We start from the raw sequence: 17,146 nt of genomic DNA, 5'->3' as shown, positions 1-17,146 counted from the left end.
ATTACTTATTATGATTTTTGCACTGACTCTCTGCACACTCACTCACTAGACTCTCGTCACACACTTATACATACTACATCGACACACACACACACACACACACACACCGACACACACACACACACACACACACACACACACACACACACACACACAAAACACATACATATTGACTACACACACACACCAACACATAGACAGACTTTCATACTTGTTACATACGCTGCTGATACTCTGTTTATTATCTATCCTGATTGTCTAGTCACTTTTTGTACATACTGTAGCATTTATTGTTCTTACTTTTTAACTCTGCATTGTTGGAAATGGGCTCGTAAGTAAGCATTTCGTGGTAAAGTCTACACCTGTTGTATTCGGCACATGTGACCAATACAATTTGATTTGATTTGATGCTATCACAGACGCTACAATGGCACAGATACAAAGAGAAGTCCTCTATCTATCTCTATGGAAGTAGTCCATATATGCCTTTGTAACGTTGTTGCCCACATTGCCACAATGTTTCATGTGTCTAATTAGCTAAATAACACATACATCCACCGGCATGTTTTTAACCGTATGAACTGTTAAATAATAAGGGATGTAATAATCATATGTTCATCCTTTTTTATTTGTATTTTTCGCTTCCTATTCAGGCATTCTTTTGGCCGACTGTTTGCTAGTGTGAAAGAAGGACCTCTGTCAGATGTTTATTTTCATGTCCCATCGTTAAATCTTTGCGTCTCACGACTCAAGTTGAGATATTTAATCATAGTAATTTATTGACGGCTAGTTAGAAATATATGTTGGCTTAAATACTCTTGGGTTCATAGAAATTTCGATTAGGTTGTGTTCTTTGCTCTACATTATTAAGTGACTGTAGAAACACACATCACTAAATTCAAAGACGAATATATAACGTTATATATATAAATATCTATATATGAATACTGATAGCATTTAGGGTGGCGTCATCCTTACTAGCCAGAGGTGTTTGATAGGTTTGGGAATAACCAAGGATGGCAGACGAAGCCCTTTTTCAGTTTTTACACAATGAGGTGATACAGTATATATACAAATCATCTGAACATGGAGAAATGGTGAGGCCATATTTTTTTAATGGTGTTGGAACATATGGAATGTGTGTGCATAATAACTAATTATGTTGTTTTATCCTCAAATCCTTTAGGAAAATGGGAGATGTATTACCAAACTGGAAAATATGGGATTCCGGGTGGGTCAGGGACTAATAGAAAGGTTTGTTGAAGCACTATGTTTGTCTTGTTTATTTATTGATACTAATATGATAATTAATGTTGTTGTTTACCACTGTGACCACCTCCAATTATTATAATAATCACTGACATCACCAAACACAAATTATTTCCAAGGTTGATATTTTTCAACCTGATCTGTCAATGGAAATGGAACAATCAGGGCTGGCTCTACGCTTTTTGGGCCCCAAGTTAGATTTGATTGGGGTCCCCTTCCCACCTCACGAAAAAAAAAATGTGTGATTGCCGCCACCCCCCCAATACATTTTAAGGTGAATTTCGAATTCTCACCCCCCTAAAAAGATTTAGATGCACTATTGTAAGTGGCTGCTCCACTGGATGTCATAAGGTGTATGCACCAATTTGTAAGTCGCTCTGGATAAGAGCGTCTGCTAAATGACTTAAATGTAAAATGTAAATGTAATTTCTTGCAATTCTACATATTTTGCCATAAAGTGCAGAGAAATGTTAGAAATTGTATAACACATTTCATGCAATTATACTCATTCTACCATAGGGCAGAGAAAAACCTTTGCAGTTTTACAGCCAATTTCCTGCAATTCTACCCATTTAGCCATGGGGTGGATGCATAGTTTTTCAGTTTAAGCAAATTTCCTGCACTACACGTGTTTACATGACTTATACCATGTCAATGATATCTGAGTGAGAGTGATTAACAAAAATCAGTGGGGCTCCTGGGCACGTAACCTGTGTGACCGGTTGTTATTTCGTCATGATTGCTACAAGTTTAGATAGCTGGCTAGAGTAATTTTCGAATAAAAAATGTCATGACAGGCCTTATGGAAACAGAAAAGTTTTCGGTAAACTTTCCAAATGTCAACAAAATAAAATATGCTAGACAAGGAGGGATCATTTTTTGTCTATAAAATGTAATGGAAACACTTATGTGCAAATATTAATATAATAATGATCATTTCGAAGTAAACTTGGAGTCACGTGATGACATGTTGTGTGGTCCTCCCACTATGACTCTTCATGCAGTTTATTAGGCTAGAGATTAAATAAGTTATGGGTGGTGGAAGTGCAAGGTGATGAGCTTAATGCTGCTTTCCAATAAATATTGAGGGTATTTTTCTGGTTACATGATAATCGATGCTTTGCTGCCATTTGAAAACTGAAAATAATCTTGCCCTTTTGTCTATAATAATCTCATCATGTAGGCTATACAGTGGGGCAAAAAAGTATTTAGGCAGCCACCAATTGTGCAAGTTCTCCCACTTAAAAAGATGAGAGAGGCCTGTAATTTTCATCATAGGTACACTTAACTATGACAGACAAAATGAGAAAGAAAATCCAGAAAATCACATTGTAGGATTTTTAATGAATTTATTTGCAAATTATGGTGGAAAATAAGTATTTGGTCAATAACAAAAGTTTATCTCAATACTTTGTTATATACCCTTTGTTGGCAATGACAGAGGTCAAACGTTTTCTGTAAGTCTTCACAAGGTTTTCACACACTGTTGCTGGTATTTTGGCCCATTCCGCTACCTGCACGCTGTTGGCTAGAGAGCACGTGCCAGTACCAAAGTGGGCATACGCTATAAAACACACATTGTTTTGTGAGAAAACCACCAGTAAAGTAAAAAATGTGATTGAAAACAATTGAACTTGAATTTGTATTCTGTACATGGGAATTTAACTGCACAGCTTTTTATCTGCAACAAGTCAATTCGATGGGAACACATCTCTGGTGGGAAAATGCACATGTTTTTATGCAGATTTGAGAATATTTGCATGAAAATCTGTATCCAATTGGATGGCAACCTAGCTAGTGACTGACGTAACAAGAGAAAAATGTCTGATGCACAGCCACATTTTGAACTTGCACCTTGTGTATTCAAACTCTCAACAGTAAGTTGAGACCCTGACTGAGTAAAAATAAATACAATTTGAAAGTTGCAGATTTGAGTCAAGTTTGAAGCAGTTCTACACATTTTGCCATTGTCCAGAGAGACATTTCAGTTTTAAGGCTAATTTCCTGCAATTATACACATTTTGCCATGACTCATGCCATGTTAATGATATCTGAGTGAGCGTAACTAACCAAATCAATAGAGGCCCCCTGGAGGTCAGGACCCCTGGGCACGTGCCCTGCATGACCGGTTGGTATTCGATTATGATTACTTCAAGTTTAGATAGCTGGGCTGGGGCCCTGGGTTGGGTGCCCCCTAGCGGCCTGGGCCCCTAAGTACCTGTTTCTGTCTGGAGTCGGCCCTGGGAACAACATCATGGTGAACATACTCTTTTTATTTAGGTTCACCAAAGACACAGCACGGTTTAAAGATGAGCTTGATGTCATGAAATTCATCTGCAAAGACTTCTGGACCTGTGTCTTCAAAAAGCAAATTGACAACCTAAGAACAAACCACCAAGTAAGATTCAATTGCACTTCAATCACCACCTCTCATGGAAATATTATGCGGTCAAATACTTTCACTGAATATATTGTAATTTTCATGTAGTTTTGATTTCTGTGGATTATTTTTCAGGGTATTTATGTCCTGCAGGATAACAAGTTCCGGTTACTCACTCAGCTCTCTGCCGGTAAACAGTATTTGGAGCATGCCCCAAAGGTGAGGAAGCATAATGGGGGAAAACTCACTTGTCAAGCACTATTTATACCTGGACAACTTTCACCACATGAATGGTTCTCCCTGCCCCTGTCATTGCAGTATTTGGCGTTCACATGTGGCCTGGTTAGAGGAGGGCTTTCCAACCTGGGAGTGAAGAGTATTGTCACAGCAGAGGTGTCCGTTATGCCTGCCTGTAAGGAAGACTTTTCTCTTTGGTAGAGCTTGTGAATTGAGAAACCTATTACATTTACATTTAAGTCATTTAGCAGACGCTCTTATCCAGAGCGACTTACATTCCTCCATAAACAAGATATCCAGGGTTGTAAACCGTTTAATGAAAGTTAGACTTATTACAGGTATCCAGAGCTATAATGATTCTCAACATAACCATGCCCCAACCATTACTCAACACAGTCTAATACAACCAACCAAAAACATCAGCCAGCCCAGACTGATACAGTATGTTGTGTGTGATCTTGGTATGAGAAGAGCAAAATGATCTTGGGATATACAGTACTTTTATCCTTTTGACATATTGTTTATTTCTTCACAGGTAAATTTCAGGTCATGATCCAGAAAATGTAGCACCCTCCGAAGGAAGGCGTATTCACTCCAACGCCACCCATCCCAGTTGTATTGACTTTCTTTATTGAACAAAAGCTTGAAATGTCCTGCATGCAGACATCAGTGTTGTGCCTACATATCATTATGTTTTTATCAAATGTATTTGTACTATTGTTACTTATTATTGTTGATTACGATTAATGAATGCATTATTGTAACATGCACATGAATCATGTTTTTTCTTTACATCTGAAAAATATTATTTGCACTGAGTGTTGATTAAAGACCCAAGTCTATTTCAACCATTGTGTATCCATATCATTTGTTGACGTTAGACCATAGCATAGGCCTAAATAAGTAGGCCTAATATGCTAAATGTTTTACTTTATTGAACAGTTGATAAAGATTAGGCATACAGAGCATGATGCTGTGCAAATGCACATTTATTATTTGCAGTTGATTGCCCATCGAGTTGAATTTGTTACATGGTTGATAAATTAATGATGAAAATGATGCTCTTCAAAGAACATGGTCAAAGATGTCCCCTTTCATCTGTTGCTGTTGAACCCCCCTCCCCCCTTGATAATGGAAGTGTTAGTTTTGCATGGTCCGTTGTCCCAGTTGAGTGGAGTTTTATTTTGAGGTCCAGTGGAATGGTTTAAAATGTGTAAACCCCGCTTAAATCCCGGGCCACCCAAAACGAACTCGTGCACTGTTGTCGGTTTTTGCTGATAGCTGTTTTTTGGGGGAATTTAAAATTATAATTACTTATGTGGGTTTCTTATCTAGATACATTAGTTGACTCTGGGTAAGAGTGTCTGCTAAATTAGTCAAATGTAGCTAAATGTAAGAATGTGGGCATTCAGGATTGTTACAGAAAGTCCTCACGTGGCAGGAAATATAATTTGAGTATGCCGTAATCCAGGCACGTTGAGCCAATGGAAAACCAATTGCTCTGGAAGAGGCTATTGATTGGCTGGTTCAAATGGGGAGGAAATTTAAACGGTAACGCCAAACCTTATTTTGTTATTTCAGCACTGAAGCTAACTGACGGCTCAAGGGATTGCCACTACGGCTTGGTTGTGTTTGTAAGATACGCGTTTTAAAGGTATGTTCTAATGTAGTGTGTTTTTATGAACATGTTAACTATTTTTTAAATCTCATATCTCAGATAATTTGGATCCACAGTACAGTATCGAGCTAGTATCCCAACGTTAGCTACTGTAGCTAGCTTCAATACACTAACGATACCATTTCTGGTATTTTGTTTTTATATGGCTCTCTTGTGATTGTTATGTTAACGTACTATATATATATCTATATCTCTTGTCGCTAAGCAGTTAAATGTGTTCATGGGGGGGGGGAAGCGTAACGTTTTTCTCGCTAATTTAGCTACGGCTACGTTTTCAAAACTAACTCCCATCTTAACAATTGGCCTCATGTCATGCATCAACATCTACTTGTTAGGAGAGCAGCTGCTGAAATGGATGGTGAGATGGCGCAGAGTGAATCGGCAAGTCACTACGAATTTGATGCACCGTCACATGTAATTGATTTCAAAGCATTGGATACGGAGGACAACGCGGACATTTGGTTTGGTGAGATATGTTCGCAAGCTTGTGCACAATATTATAAAGTATTTAGGAGGAAATCCGATTTTAGAAGTTATGGGATTGTTAGTAAGGCAACAGTTATACAATTCCCATGGGCTGTGTAAGGATAGATCTTCCCAAGATTAATGCATGTATTTTTAAATATTGGAGCACGCTGACATATGGGTGATCTTGGTGTTAAATGCTTTATCACCTATTGTAACTTGCAAAGTAGTTGAATTTACACTTTATTCTTGAATCGTGTGCAGACCAATGTGCTGGCCAGGATGGTGGAATGTTTGGCCACCTTGCCACCCCAAACAGAAACAATATGCCATTTGGAATGACCCCTAAAACACACTTGCCCAGGGTGATTGTATCTCCCAGGGTGAAGGACAACTCTAACTCAGGTTGGTACTTTAAACAGTTTTATTATTATCCAGGGTGTTTTCACACTTACATTCACAAGTTGGACTGACCTGTGTGTAATGTGATATATATTCTTGTTTCCACAGTAGAGGCCCCAAGCACTTCCTCGGGACCCACCACAGCAGATTCCCAGAGCATGTCCTCAGCTACCCTCCCCAACATTGTCACCTCCTGGGGAAATAAGCCAGCTCCGGTAGCTGCCCTGCCAAAAAGGAAGGGACCCCCTGCCCAACCGCATAGGTATGTTGGTTCTAGAACACTCAGCTTGGCTGACATCTCGTTTTGAGGCTCTACATTGGTCAAATTGAGTTACTAAGGGATGTGGTTATTTTTGAAAAACCCAATTGCAGCCATCCTGCTGCATTCATGGGTGTTTGGAATATTTATTTTATTAGTCCATGTCAAGTGGAAAGGAAAGATGGCGAAAGGTTCAAATCAAATCAAATTTTATTTGTCACATACACATGGTTAGCAGATGTTAATGCGAGTGTAGCGAAATGCTTGTGCTTCTAGTTCCGACAATGCAGTGATAACCAGCAAGTAATCTAACTAACAATTCCAAAACTACTGTCTTATACACAGTGTAAGGGGATAAAGAATATGTACATAAGGATATATGAATGAGTGATGGTACAGAGCAGCATACAGTAGATGGTATTGAGTACAGTATATGCATATGAGATGAGTATGTAGACAAAGTAAACAAAGTGGCATAGTTAAAGTGGCTAGTGATACATGTATTACATAAGGATGATGTAGAGTACAGTATATACGTATGCATATGAGATGAATAATGTAGGGTAAGTAACATTATATAAGGTAGCATTGTTTAAAGTGGCTAGTGATATATTTACATCATTTCCCATCAATTCCCATTATTAAAGTGGCTGGAGTTGGGTCAGTGTCAATGACAGTGTGTTGGCAGCAGCCACTCAATGTTAGTGGTGGCTGTTTAACAGTCTGATGGCCTTGAGATAGAAGCTGTTTTTCAGTCTCTCTGTCCCAGCTTTGATGCACCTGTACTGACCTCGCCTTCTGGATGATAGCGGGGTGAACAGGCAGTGGTTCGGGTGGTTGATGTCCTTGATGATCTTTATGGCCTTCCTGTAACATCGGGTGGTGTAGGTGTCCTGGAGGGCAGGTAGTTTGCCCCCGGTGATGCGTTGTGCAGACCTCGCTACCCTCTGGAGAGCCTTACGGTTGAGGGCGGAGCAGTTGCCGTACCAGGCGGTGATACAGCCCGCCAGGATGCTCTCGATTGTGCATCTGTAGAAGTTTGTGAGTGCTTTTGGTGACAAGCCGAATTTCTTCAGCCTCCTGAGGTTGAAGAGGCGCTGCTGCGCCTTCTTCACGACGCTGTCAGTGTGAGTGGACCAATTCAGTTTGTCTGTGATGTGTATGCCGAGGAACTTAAAACTTGCTACCCTCTCCACTACTGTTCCATCGATGTGGATAGGGGGTGTTCCCTCTGCTGTTTCCTGAAGTCCACAATCATCTCCTTAGTTTTGTTGACGTTGAGTGTGAGGTTATTTTCCTGACACCACACTCCGAGGGCCCTCACCTCCTCCCTGTAGGTCGTCTCGTCGTTGTTGGTAATCAAGCCTACCACTGTTGTGTCGTCCGCAACTTGATGATTGAGTTGGAGGCGTGCGTGGCCACGCAGTCGTGGGTGAACAGGGAGTACAGGAGAGGGCTCAGAACGCACCCTTGTGGGGCCCCAGTGTTGAGGATCAGCGGGGAGGAGATGTTGTTGCCTACCCTCACCACCTGGGTGCGGCCCGTCAGGAAGTCCAGTACCCAGTTGCACAGGGCGGGGTCGAGACCCAGGGTCTCGAGCTTGATGACGAGCTTGGAGGGTACTATGGTGTTGAATGCCGAGCTGTAGTCGATGAACAGCATTCTCACATAGGTATTCCTCTTGTCCAGGTGGGTTAGGGCAGTGTGCAGTGTGGTTGAGATTGCATCGTCTGTGGACCTATTTGGGCGGTAAGCAAATTGGAGTGGGTCTAGGGTGTCAGGTAGGGTGGAGGTGATATGGTCCTTGACTAGTCTCTCAAAGCACTTCATGATGACGGAAGTGAGTGCTACGGGCGGTAGTCGTTTAGCTCAGTTACCTTAGCTTTCTTGGGAACAGGAACAATGGTGGCCCTCTTGAAGCATGTGGGAACAGCAGACTGGTATAGGGATTGATTGAATATGTCCGTAAACACACCGGCCAGCTGGTCTGCGCATGCTCTGAGGGCGCGGCTGGGGATGCCGTCTGGGCCTGCAGCCTTGCGAGGGTTAACACGTTTAAATATCTTACTCACCTCGGCTGCAGTGAAGGAGAGACCGCATGTTTTCGTTGCAGGCTGTGTCAGTGGCACTGTATTGTCCTCAAAGCGGGCAAAAAAGTTATTTAGTCTGCCTGGGAGCAAGACATCCTGGTCCGTGACTGGGCTGGGTTTCTTCTTGTAGTCCGTGATTGACTGTAGACCCTGCCACATGCCTCTTGTGTCTGAGCCGTTGAATTGAGATTCCACTTTGTCTCTGTACTGACGCTTAGCTTGTTTATAACTTTAACATTATAAACTTTAACATTATGTTTCTTTTATAACTGCATCAACCTGTTTAGCTGCAGACAAGTATTAGACCAATCAAATATATGCTTTTAAGTGGCAATATAACACTTGTTTCTCCACTGAAGGGTGTCAAAGCGCAAAGAGGCAGCCTGCAATGAGGAAGGACGGCACACCGCCCTTCAAGTGCCACCACCTGTCAAGAAGCAGAGAAGGTCAGCGAACTTATACATTTTCACTATCTTCCCCTCTGCCACAGTGTGCCTGGAATTATTAAATCCTGTAACACAAAACACACAAAAACCCAACAACATTTTGTCAACGCATCACCGTTAAACAAAACAACTGGAGTATCTATTCTTCCCCCTCCCACCATGGCTTGTTTAGCATGGTCCAAACTGTAGACTATTTGGTTTGAAGTATGAGATTAATATTGGATGTTGGTGAATGTATTCCTTTTTCACATGCAGCGCTCTCCACCTCTGCTTTGTCAACAAAACAACAATGCCTGGGCAGTGGTGCTGTTTCCCCCTACTGCAGATTCCATCTTTAATAATGAACCTTCACCAATTGTCTTGTGGACAAAAGTAACCAGACTGTCCTGGTCTGTTCATTTGCCAGGAGCTCATCTCTGCCCCCCAGGCGCAGTCTCAGTGTCCGCACCTCCGTGCGACTCAACCCCAAAGCAGCCACGCAGGCCCGGCACGTTGCAGCAGCCCCCACCACCACACAGTATGTCATACTGCTATCACTCATGGATTTTAATTAAAGGAGGCATGCATGACCTGATGTTGGTGCTGACAAGACTGTCAGTCCTTTAATCCATGGATATTTTAAGGAATTTGACTGGTTACATTTCCCATCACTCAGCATTATAACCCAAGCAATAACTCTCCTTATTCAACTAATCAAGTATTGACACGGCTAGGGCAAAAGCTTGCAAAACCCAGTGGTACTCTAGGACCAAGATTGTGGAACACTGCATTTGAAGGTTAATATCCCTAGATTGTGTTATAAAGTTTGTATGTCAACCCCAGGCATAAGAGCTCTGAGCAGCAGGAGATGGAGCGCATCAAGGCTCTTCAGAAGGAAGTGGCTGACCAGCGGAAGAGGAACGAGGCCAGTTACAGGGCTGCAATGGCAGGCAGTGAGTAGCTTCAATTTCAGGAAGGAGTCATCTGTCTGCATTAAGCAGGATTTCATCTTGTCAATCGTGTTGTCATTCAGGTCAGCCCCCTAAGAAGCTGGCTCTGGCCACCACCGTACCCAAAGAGTTCAACTTCAGCACAGACGGACGTGTCAAGGTCGGCACCTTGCCACCGCACAAGGAGATGGACTTCACCGCTCAGCTCCGCAAGCACCCATCCTCCCCTGTAAGTAGCTAGCTTTTTTGTGGGGCCACATCAGCTGCTATGGCAGTTTAAGGGATGGGTGCAACCCAAAGATATGATTTTTCCACTTCCCTACATTGTCGCTTCACCCAGACATATTTGTGATTATTTTTTTCCCCTTGAAGTAATCTCCTGAATTATTTTCTTTGTTAGGCCAAGGCACCAAATGGTACCACTGTGCCCAAGCCCTTTAACCTGTCTACTGGCAGCAAGAGGAAGCTGGAGGAACCTGCCCCCTACGTGCCCATGGCACAACAGATTGAGCAGTTTCAGAGACGGACTCCAACCCGCTACCACCTTCGCAGTCGACAGAGCCACGAGAGGGGTGTGTATTAGCTCTAATCCAGCTCGTCCTTTCTGTTATACATGACAGGCAATGGTGGCAGTCCCATGCTTTGGGGTGTGCTTCGTGCATGAAGTAAAAATGGCAGCAAACTACAATGATTCTCTCCTTCAGGCCCGTCGCCTGTGAAGAGTGAGCAGCTGAAGATCACCCACCCTCACACCCCTCTGCTGATGACCCGGCAGAGGCGCCGACCCACGGCAGTCAAGAGCAGCGCTGAGCTTGAGGCTGAGGAACTCCAGAAACTCCAACAGTGAGTCCACACTTACGGCTTCTTCACTCTGTTCTTCTACTGGCATGTGGTGTGGCCTATAAATAGTAGTTATTAGACTTGGTGGGTTACTTCTACCAGTGTGTACTCTACGTTACTAGAATGAAGCTGACACGTTTACTGGTGCTCCAGCCCATTCATGGTCCAACGACCTTGAACCCTCTTCAAGAAGATGGAAATGCTTTGTATTGAACATATATGATTTGTTTCAATTTGAATAAGGAATTGTCTTCGCTTATTCTATTTGCAACCTTCATTATCCACCCATGTCCTGTGGTGTCTTCCAGGTTTAAGTTCAAGGCCCTGGAGCTGAACAGGAAGATCCTAGAGGGGGCGCTGAATCCCAAGAAGCCCTCGGTGAAGGAGTCCACGCGGCCTGAGGGCTTCCATTTGCATATGGACAAGAGGCTGGCGGATCGAAATGCCAGTAAGAAGCCGGAGGAGCCAGAGGAGCAGCACACCTTCCACTCCCGCCCGCTGCCGGTTAGGATCCTAGAGGAGGTGGTGGTGAGTGCTACACAGCCAACTAGTTTTTACTCGATTGTCATGGATTGGTAGTACATGTAGCCTAGATGCGAGTCTGTTTGCAGTCTGCTCCTTATGGTATTGCCATGCCAAACAATGAACAGAAAATGTAGTATTTTGCATGCAAAACATTCTAGCTCTGGTATAATACCATGATGGTATATATGATGTGATGGTGCCCTTGCTAATGGGATACTCACACCTGTTGGTTTACAGGGTGTCCCGGAGAAGAAGGTGCTATGTCCCACTGTTCCAGAGTCCCCTGCATGGGCCCTGAAGAAGAGGGTGCGCATAGACAGAAAGGTGGAGGAGGTAAAACCCCCGGCCCCGCTCAAGGCCCACGCGGCGCCCCACTTTGGCCTGCCCTTCCAGCCTAAGCTCCAGGACAAGACCCATATGGACGTGTGCCCCTTCTCCTTTGAAGAGCGGGAGTGTGAGAAAAGGCTGCTGAAAGAGAAGAGGCTGGAGGAGCTTAGGCATGAAGAGGTACTGCCTTAAAAGTGTTCAGTTTTCTCCTCGGGTTGCTTTTGCCTTAAATTCTATTTAATATGGGGAGACCTGATGATTAGTCCCACTAGAGGGGTTACAGGAGCAGTTCCCTGTTGTGCCCTTTGTCATTAGATGGTGTTACACATCTAAGATTTGTGGTGCAACATTATTTTGAGATAATGAATTAAAGCCTTTTTGCTGCACGTTGTTTTGCTAGAAAATGTTATCGTAACCAGATTGGTCAATAAAAAATTCTGAACCTCAGGTGCCAAAGTTCAAGGCCCAGCCGTTGCCGGACTTCCATGAAGTGGTCCTGCCAGAGAAGAAGGTGGCTGAGCCCACCAAGCCTGAGCCCTTCAAGCTGCTCATTGATGAGCGGGGAGCTGTCAAGCACGACCGCTGGGAGCAGATGGTAAGGCCCAAGGCGGGGTCCCTGGACAACTCCAGAGTTGTACTGACTGGCTTTATTGAATTCCTGCTCGGCTGTCAAACTGAAGATGTGGCTAAGTTCATGCAGTTGCTTTCATACTCTGACCCTATAAGTAGAATAACGAGCTCCGTATTTCTGACTGGCACCAAAGTACTGCGTGTCGGACACAATCAGTTTTTAATTTTTTTTATTTTTTATATGTGCATCGACTATTTGCAAAATCCTATTACTGCCACACCAGCAGTCATGAGTCATGACCACAGTAAAATTCTGATCTCCTGTTATGCACTCTGGGCATGCATTAGTTGTACGAAACTGGCTATCATCAGGTCCTAATGGCCTGGTACTTGGGGTTCTATTGTCCCTCAACCCTCTGACGTCAATGCAAATAAAATTGCATCAAACACTTATGAAAACACTATGTGCTTTTAAAACTCACCTCACTGTGATCCATTTGAAGAAAGATGTTCAAGCGGTTGAAACGTAGTGGAAGACATGGTCGTTGCAAAGAACCTGAATGAACATTATTGTTCCGTTATACAATACACAGCCTACTGCACATGGCAATAAAACATAAAAATAAACTGATTTAAAGATATCTTTGGTACGTAATTGGTGAAGCCTAAATGAAACCAATTTAGCTTACAATTATAGTGAAATTTGAGTAGTCTAGTAATTCATTAATATTCTGACGCTTTACCTTAAGCTACAGAATATTCCACCTTTGAGTTTATATTTCCTTCATTCCTTTCTCCAGCGTGCATAGAGGGGTTGTCAACAGTTATGATAAAATAAAATAAATGTACCCCCTTTTTCTCCCCAATTTCGTGGTATCCAATTGTTAGTAGCTACGATCTTGTCTCATCGTTACAACTCCCGTACGGGCTCGGGAGAGACTAAGGTTGAAAGTCATGCGTCCTCCGATAAACAACCCAACCAAACCGCACTGCTTCTTAACACAGCGCACGTCCAACCCGGAAGCCAGCTGCACCAAATGTACCTGGCAACCTTGGGTTAGCGTGCACTGTGCCCGGCCCGCCACAGGAGTCGCTGGTGCATGATGAGACAAGGATATCCCTACCGGCCAAACCCTCCCTAACCCGGACGATGCTAGGCCAATTGTGCATTGCCCCACTGACCTCAGAGCCTCTGGTGCCACTGCGCCACCCGGGAGGCCCCGGTTGTCAACCGTTTAATCAAATGTTTCCTTGTGAAAACATGTTACTATCAATGTTCCCGAACAGATTTCACTTGGTTTCCCAAATTTAAGTAGTGACATTACCAGACTTGTGTGAAAAACACATTGGTGGGAAAGTGGCCTCCATTTTCTATTCCAGTGCATAAGGGTGACCATGTCTTGACCATTTGATAATGAGCCATTCTAAATCGAAACAAATTTGACAATAGTACAGGCTAGGTTAAATTGAGAATAGTCTGATGGGTGAAAATAGGATCACTCAATGAGAACTGAATGTGCATCCTGAGGCAAGGAACGGAGTGCAGGCTTTTTTGACTTTCTCAACTCATCAATAGCCTATAGTCGCATCATGCAGCCCATATCTTTTTATCTAACGTTTGTATCATTCAAAACTAAAGTTGCCAAACTCAATGGAGCATATAGGACCTGTTTCAAATTCTCACTTTTACACTCAACATTGCCGCTTCATCTGCGCACCCTCTTGCTCCGGAATGGGGGAAAAACATCCTTTCTATTTTATTCAGCCGAGTTCAATTATAATTCTTACTATAAAATATTGGCAAGGGACATCTTGTCTGCTAAATGAACAAGTCTAAAGCATGGAGCATAGCCAACTTATATTCTTTTCTGAAATACATTTTCTTCATGTTTCTTTAGACCTGCCTAAAATAATGGATTTGTTGTGATGAATATTTACTGATGGTGAATAAGTCTTTCGCCCTAATTTTGTGATCTCCAATTAAGAGCTTGTCTCATCGCTGCAACTCCCCAACGGGCTCTGGAGACGCGTAAGTCGAGTCATGCGTCCGCCAAACCGCCCTTCTAACACCTGCCCACTTAATCCGGAAGCCGCCTGCACCCATGTGTAGAAGTAAACCCTGTTTAGCTGACGACTGAAGTCGGCCTGCAGGCATCCGCCCGCAACAAGGAGTCACTAGAGCGTGATGAGGCAAGTAAAGCCACCACCCGGCCAAACCCTCCCCTAACCTGGACAGCGCTGGGCCAATTGTGCGCCTCCCATATGGGACTCCTGGTCACAGCTGGTTGTGACACGGCCTGGGCTCAAACTCTGGTCTGTAGTGACTCCTCAAGTGCTGCGATGCAGTGCCTTAGACCGCTGCGCCACTCGGGAGGAAACGTATTTATGTAGATGTGACAAATAAGCACACTAGTGGCTCGTGTGTGGAGGCCTGGAGATGCTAAACGTGTTTGTTAATTAACGGTCAATTACCGTCAGCCCGGAGGTCTTTTGCATGACGACAACTGTCTGACGGAATTTCATGACCTCCACAGCACTATTCCTGCCCAAACCCCTCTGTTTTGTTCTCTCCAGGTGAAGGAGGAACAGAAGCACCAGGCGGAGGCAGCCACCTTCAAAGCTCGACCAAATATGGTCACTCACAAAGAGCCGTTCATCCCCAAGAAAGAGAACCGCTCTGTCCTGGGTAAGTATGATCACACCAGCCTTGCTCACCTCTTTCTGCACTGGCCATAGACCACAACCGTAGTCCTGTTGGACCTCTTTAACTCAACTTCTCCTCCCACCTTTTATCTCGGATTACCCCACTTTTGTCACCCTGAACAGTTCTCTTTGATCATTGCCTGTCTTGAGACTCATCTCAAGCCTATTTCTTTCCCTCAACTACAAATTCCAGTCTTGCTTATCTTAGTCTCAATACTGTATCATGGTTGCCTACTCCTTTTACTTGGGCTTTGTTTGGGTAACGCTGAACTGGACTTCTGCACTCAACCTTTTTGCCTTTCCTTTACCACCTGCCAATCTTTATTTTTTTAACACCTCACCACCCAAACCACTTTTCACTTTTTTTTTTCTTGCCTTTCTTTAGAAGACATGAATAATTCCGTAGTTCCAGAGGGCTTCCAGCTGTCTACAGAGCGCCGCGCCAAGGAGCGGCAGGAGTTTGACCAGGCGGTGAGTGAGAAGGAGGCGCTGAGGGCTTGCATGGAGGAGGAACAGCGCAGGGAGCAGGAGGAGCGTGAGAAGGAGGACATGGCCAGGCTACGCCTGGAACAGGTAACTATGCTGACCTTAGACCAGCCCCGCCCAGAAATTGGTCATGTGCTTAAAATACTGTAGAGCTAAGTTGTAGCCTGGTAAGGGCTTGTTGTCCCTATACCACTTTTAAACCAGTCTCCCTCTACATGTGCTGGCTTTTGTTCCAGCACAAACATGCCTGGGTAGGGTGCCCAACCTGAACTTGTCTTGACACTTTCCTTTTTGGTTTCAAAATGTTGTTTGCTCTAGCGCCGGCACCAACACACCTGGTTACAACTGATTTATTGCTCATTGGGGCATTTGGTGTAGTTTTTAGTCGGGCATGTGGTGGTTTGTCGGAACAGCAGCCCTGGTTGTACCTTAGTGTAACGTGAGTGTCCTCGTTCTGTCCCTCAGGTCCACAAAGCCCAACCCGTCAGACGTTACAAACAGCTGGAGCTGAAGAAGAGCGACGTCACACTCACTGTGCCCCAGTCTCCCAACTTTTCTGATCGCTTCCGCATGTGATGGCTGTGAAGGGATTTCGTTGTGTATATTATATAAACACTTCATTTAGTTCTTCTGGCTGCCTTTTATTTTATTGGTTTGAACCTTCAGCTTTAAATTTCTCTGGAAAAACCTGACTACTCGTTCCCACTACGGCCTGTACATTACTTGCTTGTTCTGACTTGCTGTCGCTTTGCTTTCGATTATGTATAATAAAGTCATGTTCTTAATGTCTTAACCTTTTAAAACACAAGACTTTAAATTCATAATCTCTCTTTGAAGTCTTACCTGTATTTAATTTCCTGATATGAATGTAGTCTTGACTGTCTCTGCAACATTTTGCAGCAGCCTTCTGCCCAATAAAAATGGACTACAATGTTCTCTGATACTTTTTGAATTCTTTATGAGCTTTTGCAGTTTCTCAACCTTTTTTCTACCAGGGACCGGCAGTCTGTAGTTTTCCCTCTGGGGGGGGGGGGGCTTACAGCGCTAGAACTGGGTATATACACGTGTTGATTATCTCCAGGACCAGAGGCTGACCAACTGAGCAAGGTTTTCAACTGTTCTGCCTGTGGCTATGGAACCCTGGCCTGTTAACTGGATGTCCTGTTTTTGACTGCTGCACCTGTCTCGAACTCGATGCTCCGCTATGACAAGAGAACTGACATTTACTCCTGAGGTGCTGATCTGTTGCACTCTACAACCACTGTGACTTATTATTTGACCCTTCCGGTCATCTATGAAAGTTTGAAGATCTTGGCGCTGTACTGTTATCTCCACCCGGTACAGCCAGAAGAGGATTGGCCACCCCTCAGAACCTGGTTTGTGCCTTTCTCGGGTGTGCCTATTAACAAGGCACACCTGTTTTAATTTAAAGGTGACGATCTCATGAAGCTGGTTGACTGCAAAGCTGTCATGCTTATAACATGATTCCATATGTGTTCATTGTTTTGATGTCGTCACTATTGTACAATGTGGAAATATA

General features: G+C 43.7%; 2 protein-coding genes across 2 annotated transcripts; both read left to right on the top strand.

Moving 5' to 3' along the window:
* The first annotated feature begins 660 nt into the window (after positions 1–660).
* On the top strand, positions 661–4,734 carry trappc6b (trafficking protein particle complex subunit 6B). Its single transcript, XM_035741082.2, has 6 exons — positions 661–1,097; positions 1,187–1,254; positions 3,550–3,667; positions 3,785–3,868; positions 3,968–4,061; positions 4,422–4,734. The coding sequence occupies exons 1-6, from the start codon at positions 1,017–1,019 to the stop codon at positions 4,451–4,453; spliced, it is 477 nt and encodes a 158-aa protein (XP_035596975.1). The 5' UTR covers positions 661–1,016; the 3' UTR covers positions 4,454–4,734.
* A 647-nt stretch (positions 4,735–5,381) lies between these two features.
* Positions 5,382–16,547, top strand: LOC118361273 (targeting protein for Xklp2-B-like). The gene is made up of 16 exons (XM_035741081.1): positions 5,382–5,540; positions 5,900–6,030; positions 6,294–6,434; positions 6,540–6,693; positions 9,140–9,226; positions 9,633–9,743; positions 10,049–10,158; positions 10,239–10,384; positions 10,556–10,727; positions 10,860–10,998; positions 11,304–11,523; positions 11,758–12,027; positions 12,296–12,442; positions 14,992–15,103; positions 15,506–15,693; positions 16,072–16,547. The coding sequence occupies exons 2-16, from the start codon at positions 5,916–5,918 to the stop codon at positions 16,180–16,182; spliced, it is 2,223 nt and encodes a 740-aa protein (XP_035596974.1). The 5' UTR covers positions 5,382–5,540; positions 5,900–5,915; the 3' UTR covers positions 16,183–16,547.
* Positions 16,548–17,146: the final 599 nt, after the last annotated feature.

Source organism: Oncorhynchus keta, chromosome 28, assembly GCF_023373465.1.
Source record: "Oncorhynchus keta strain PuntledgeMale-10-30-2019 chromosome 28, Oket_V2, whole genome shotgun sequence".
Taxonomy (NCBI): domain Eukaryota; kingdom Metazoa; phylum Chordata; class Actinopteri; order Salmoniformes; family Salmonidae; genus Oncorhynchus; species Oncorhynchus keta.
Note: the sequence above shows the minus strand (reverse complement) of the source record. Positions and strands in the feature narration are given on the sequence as shown.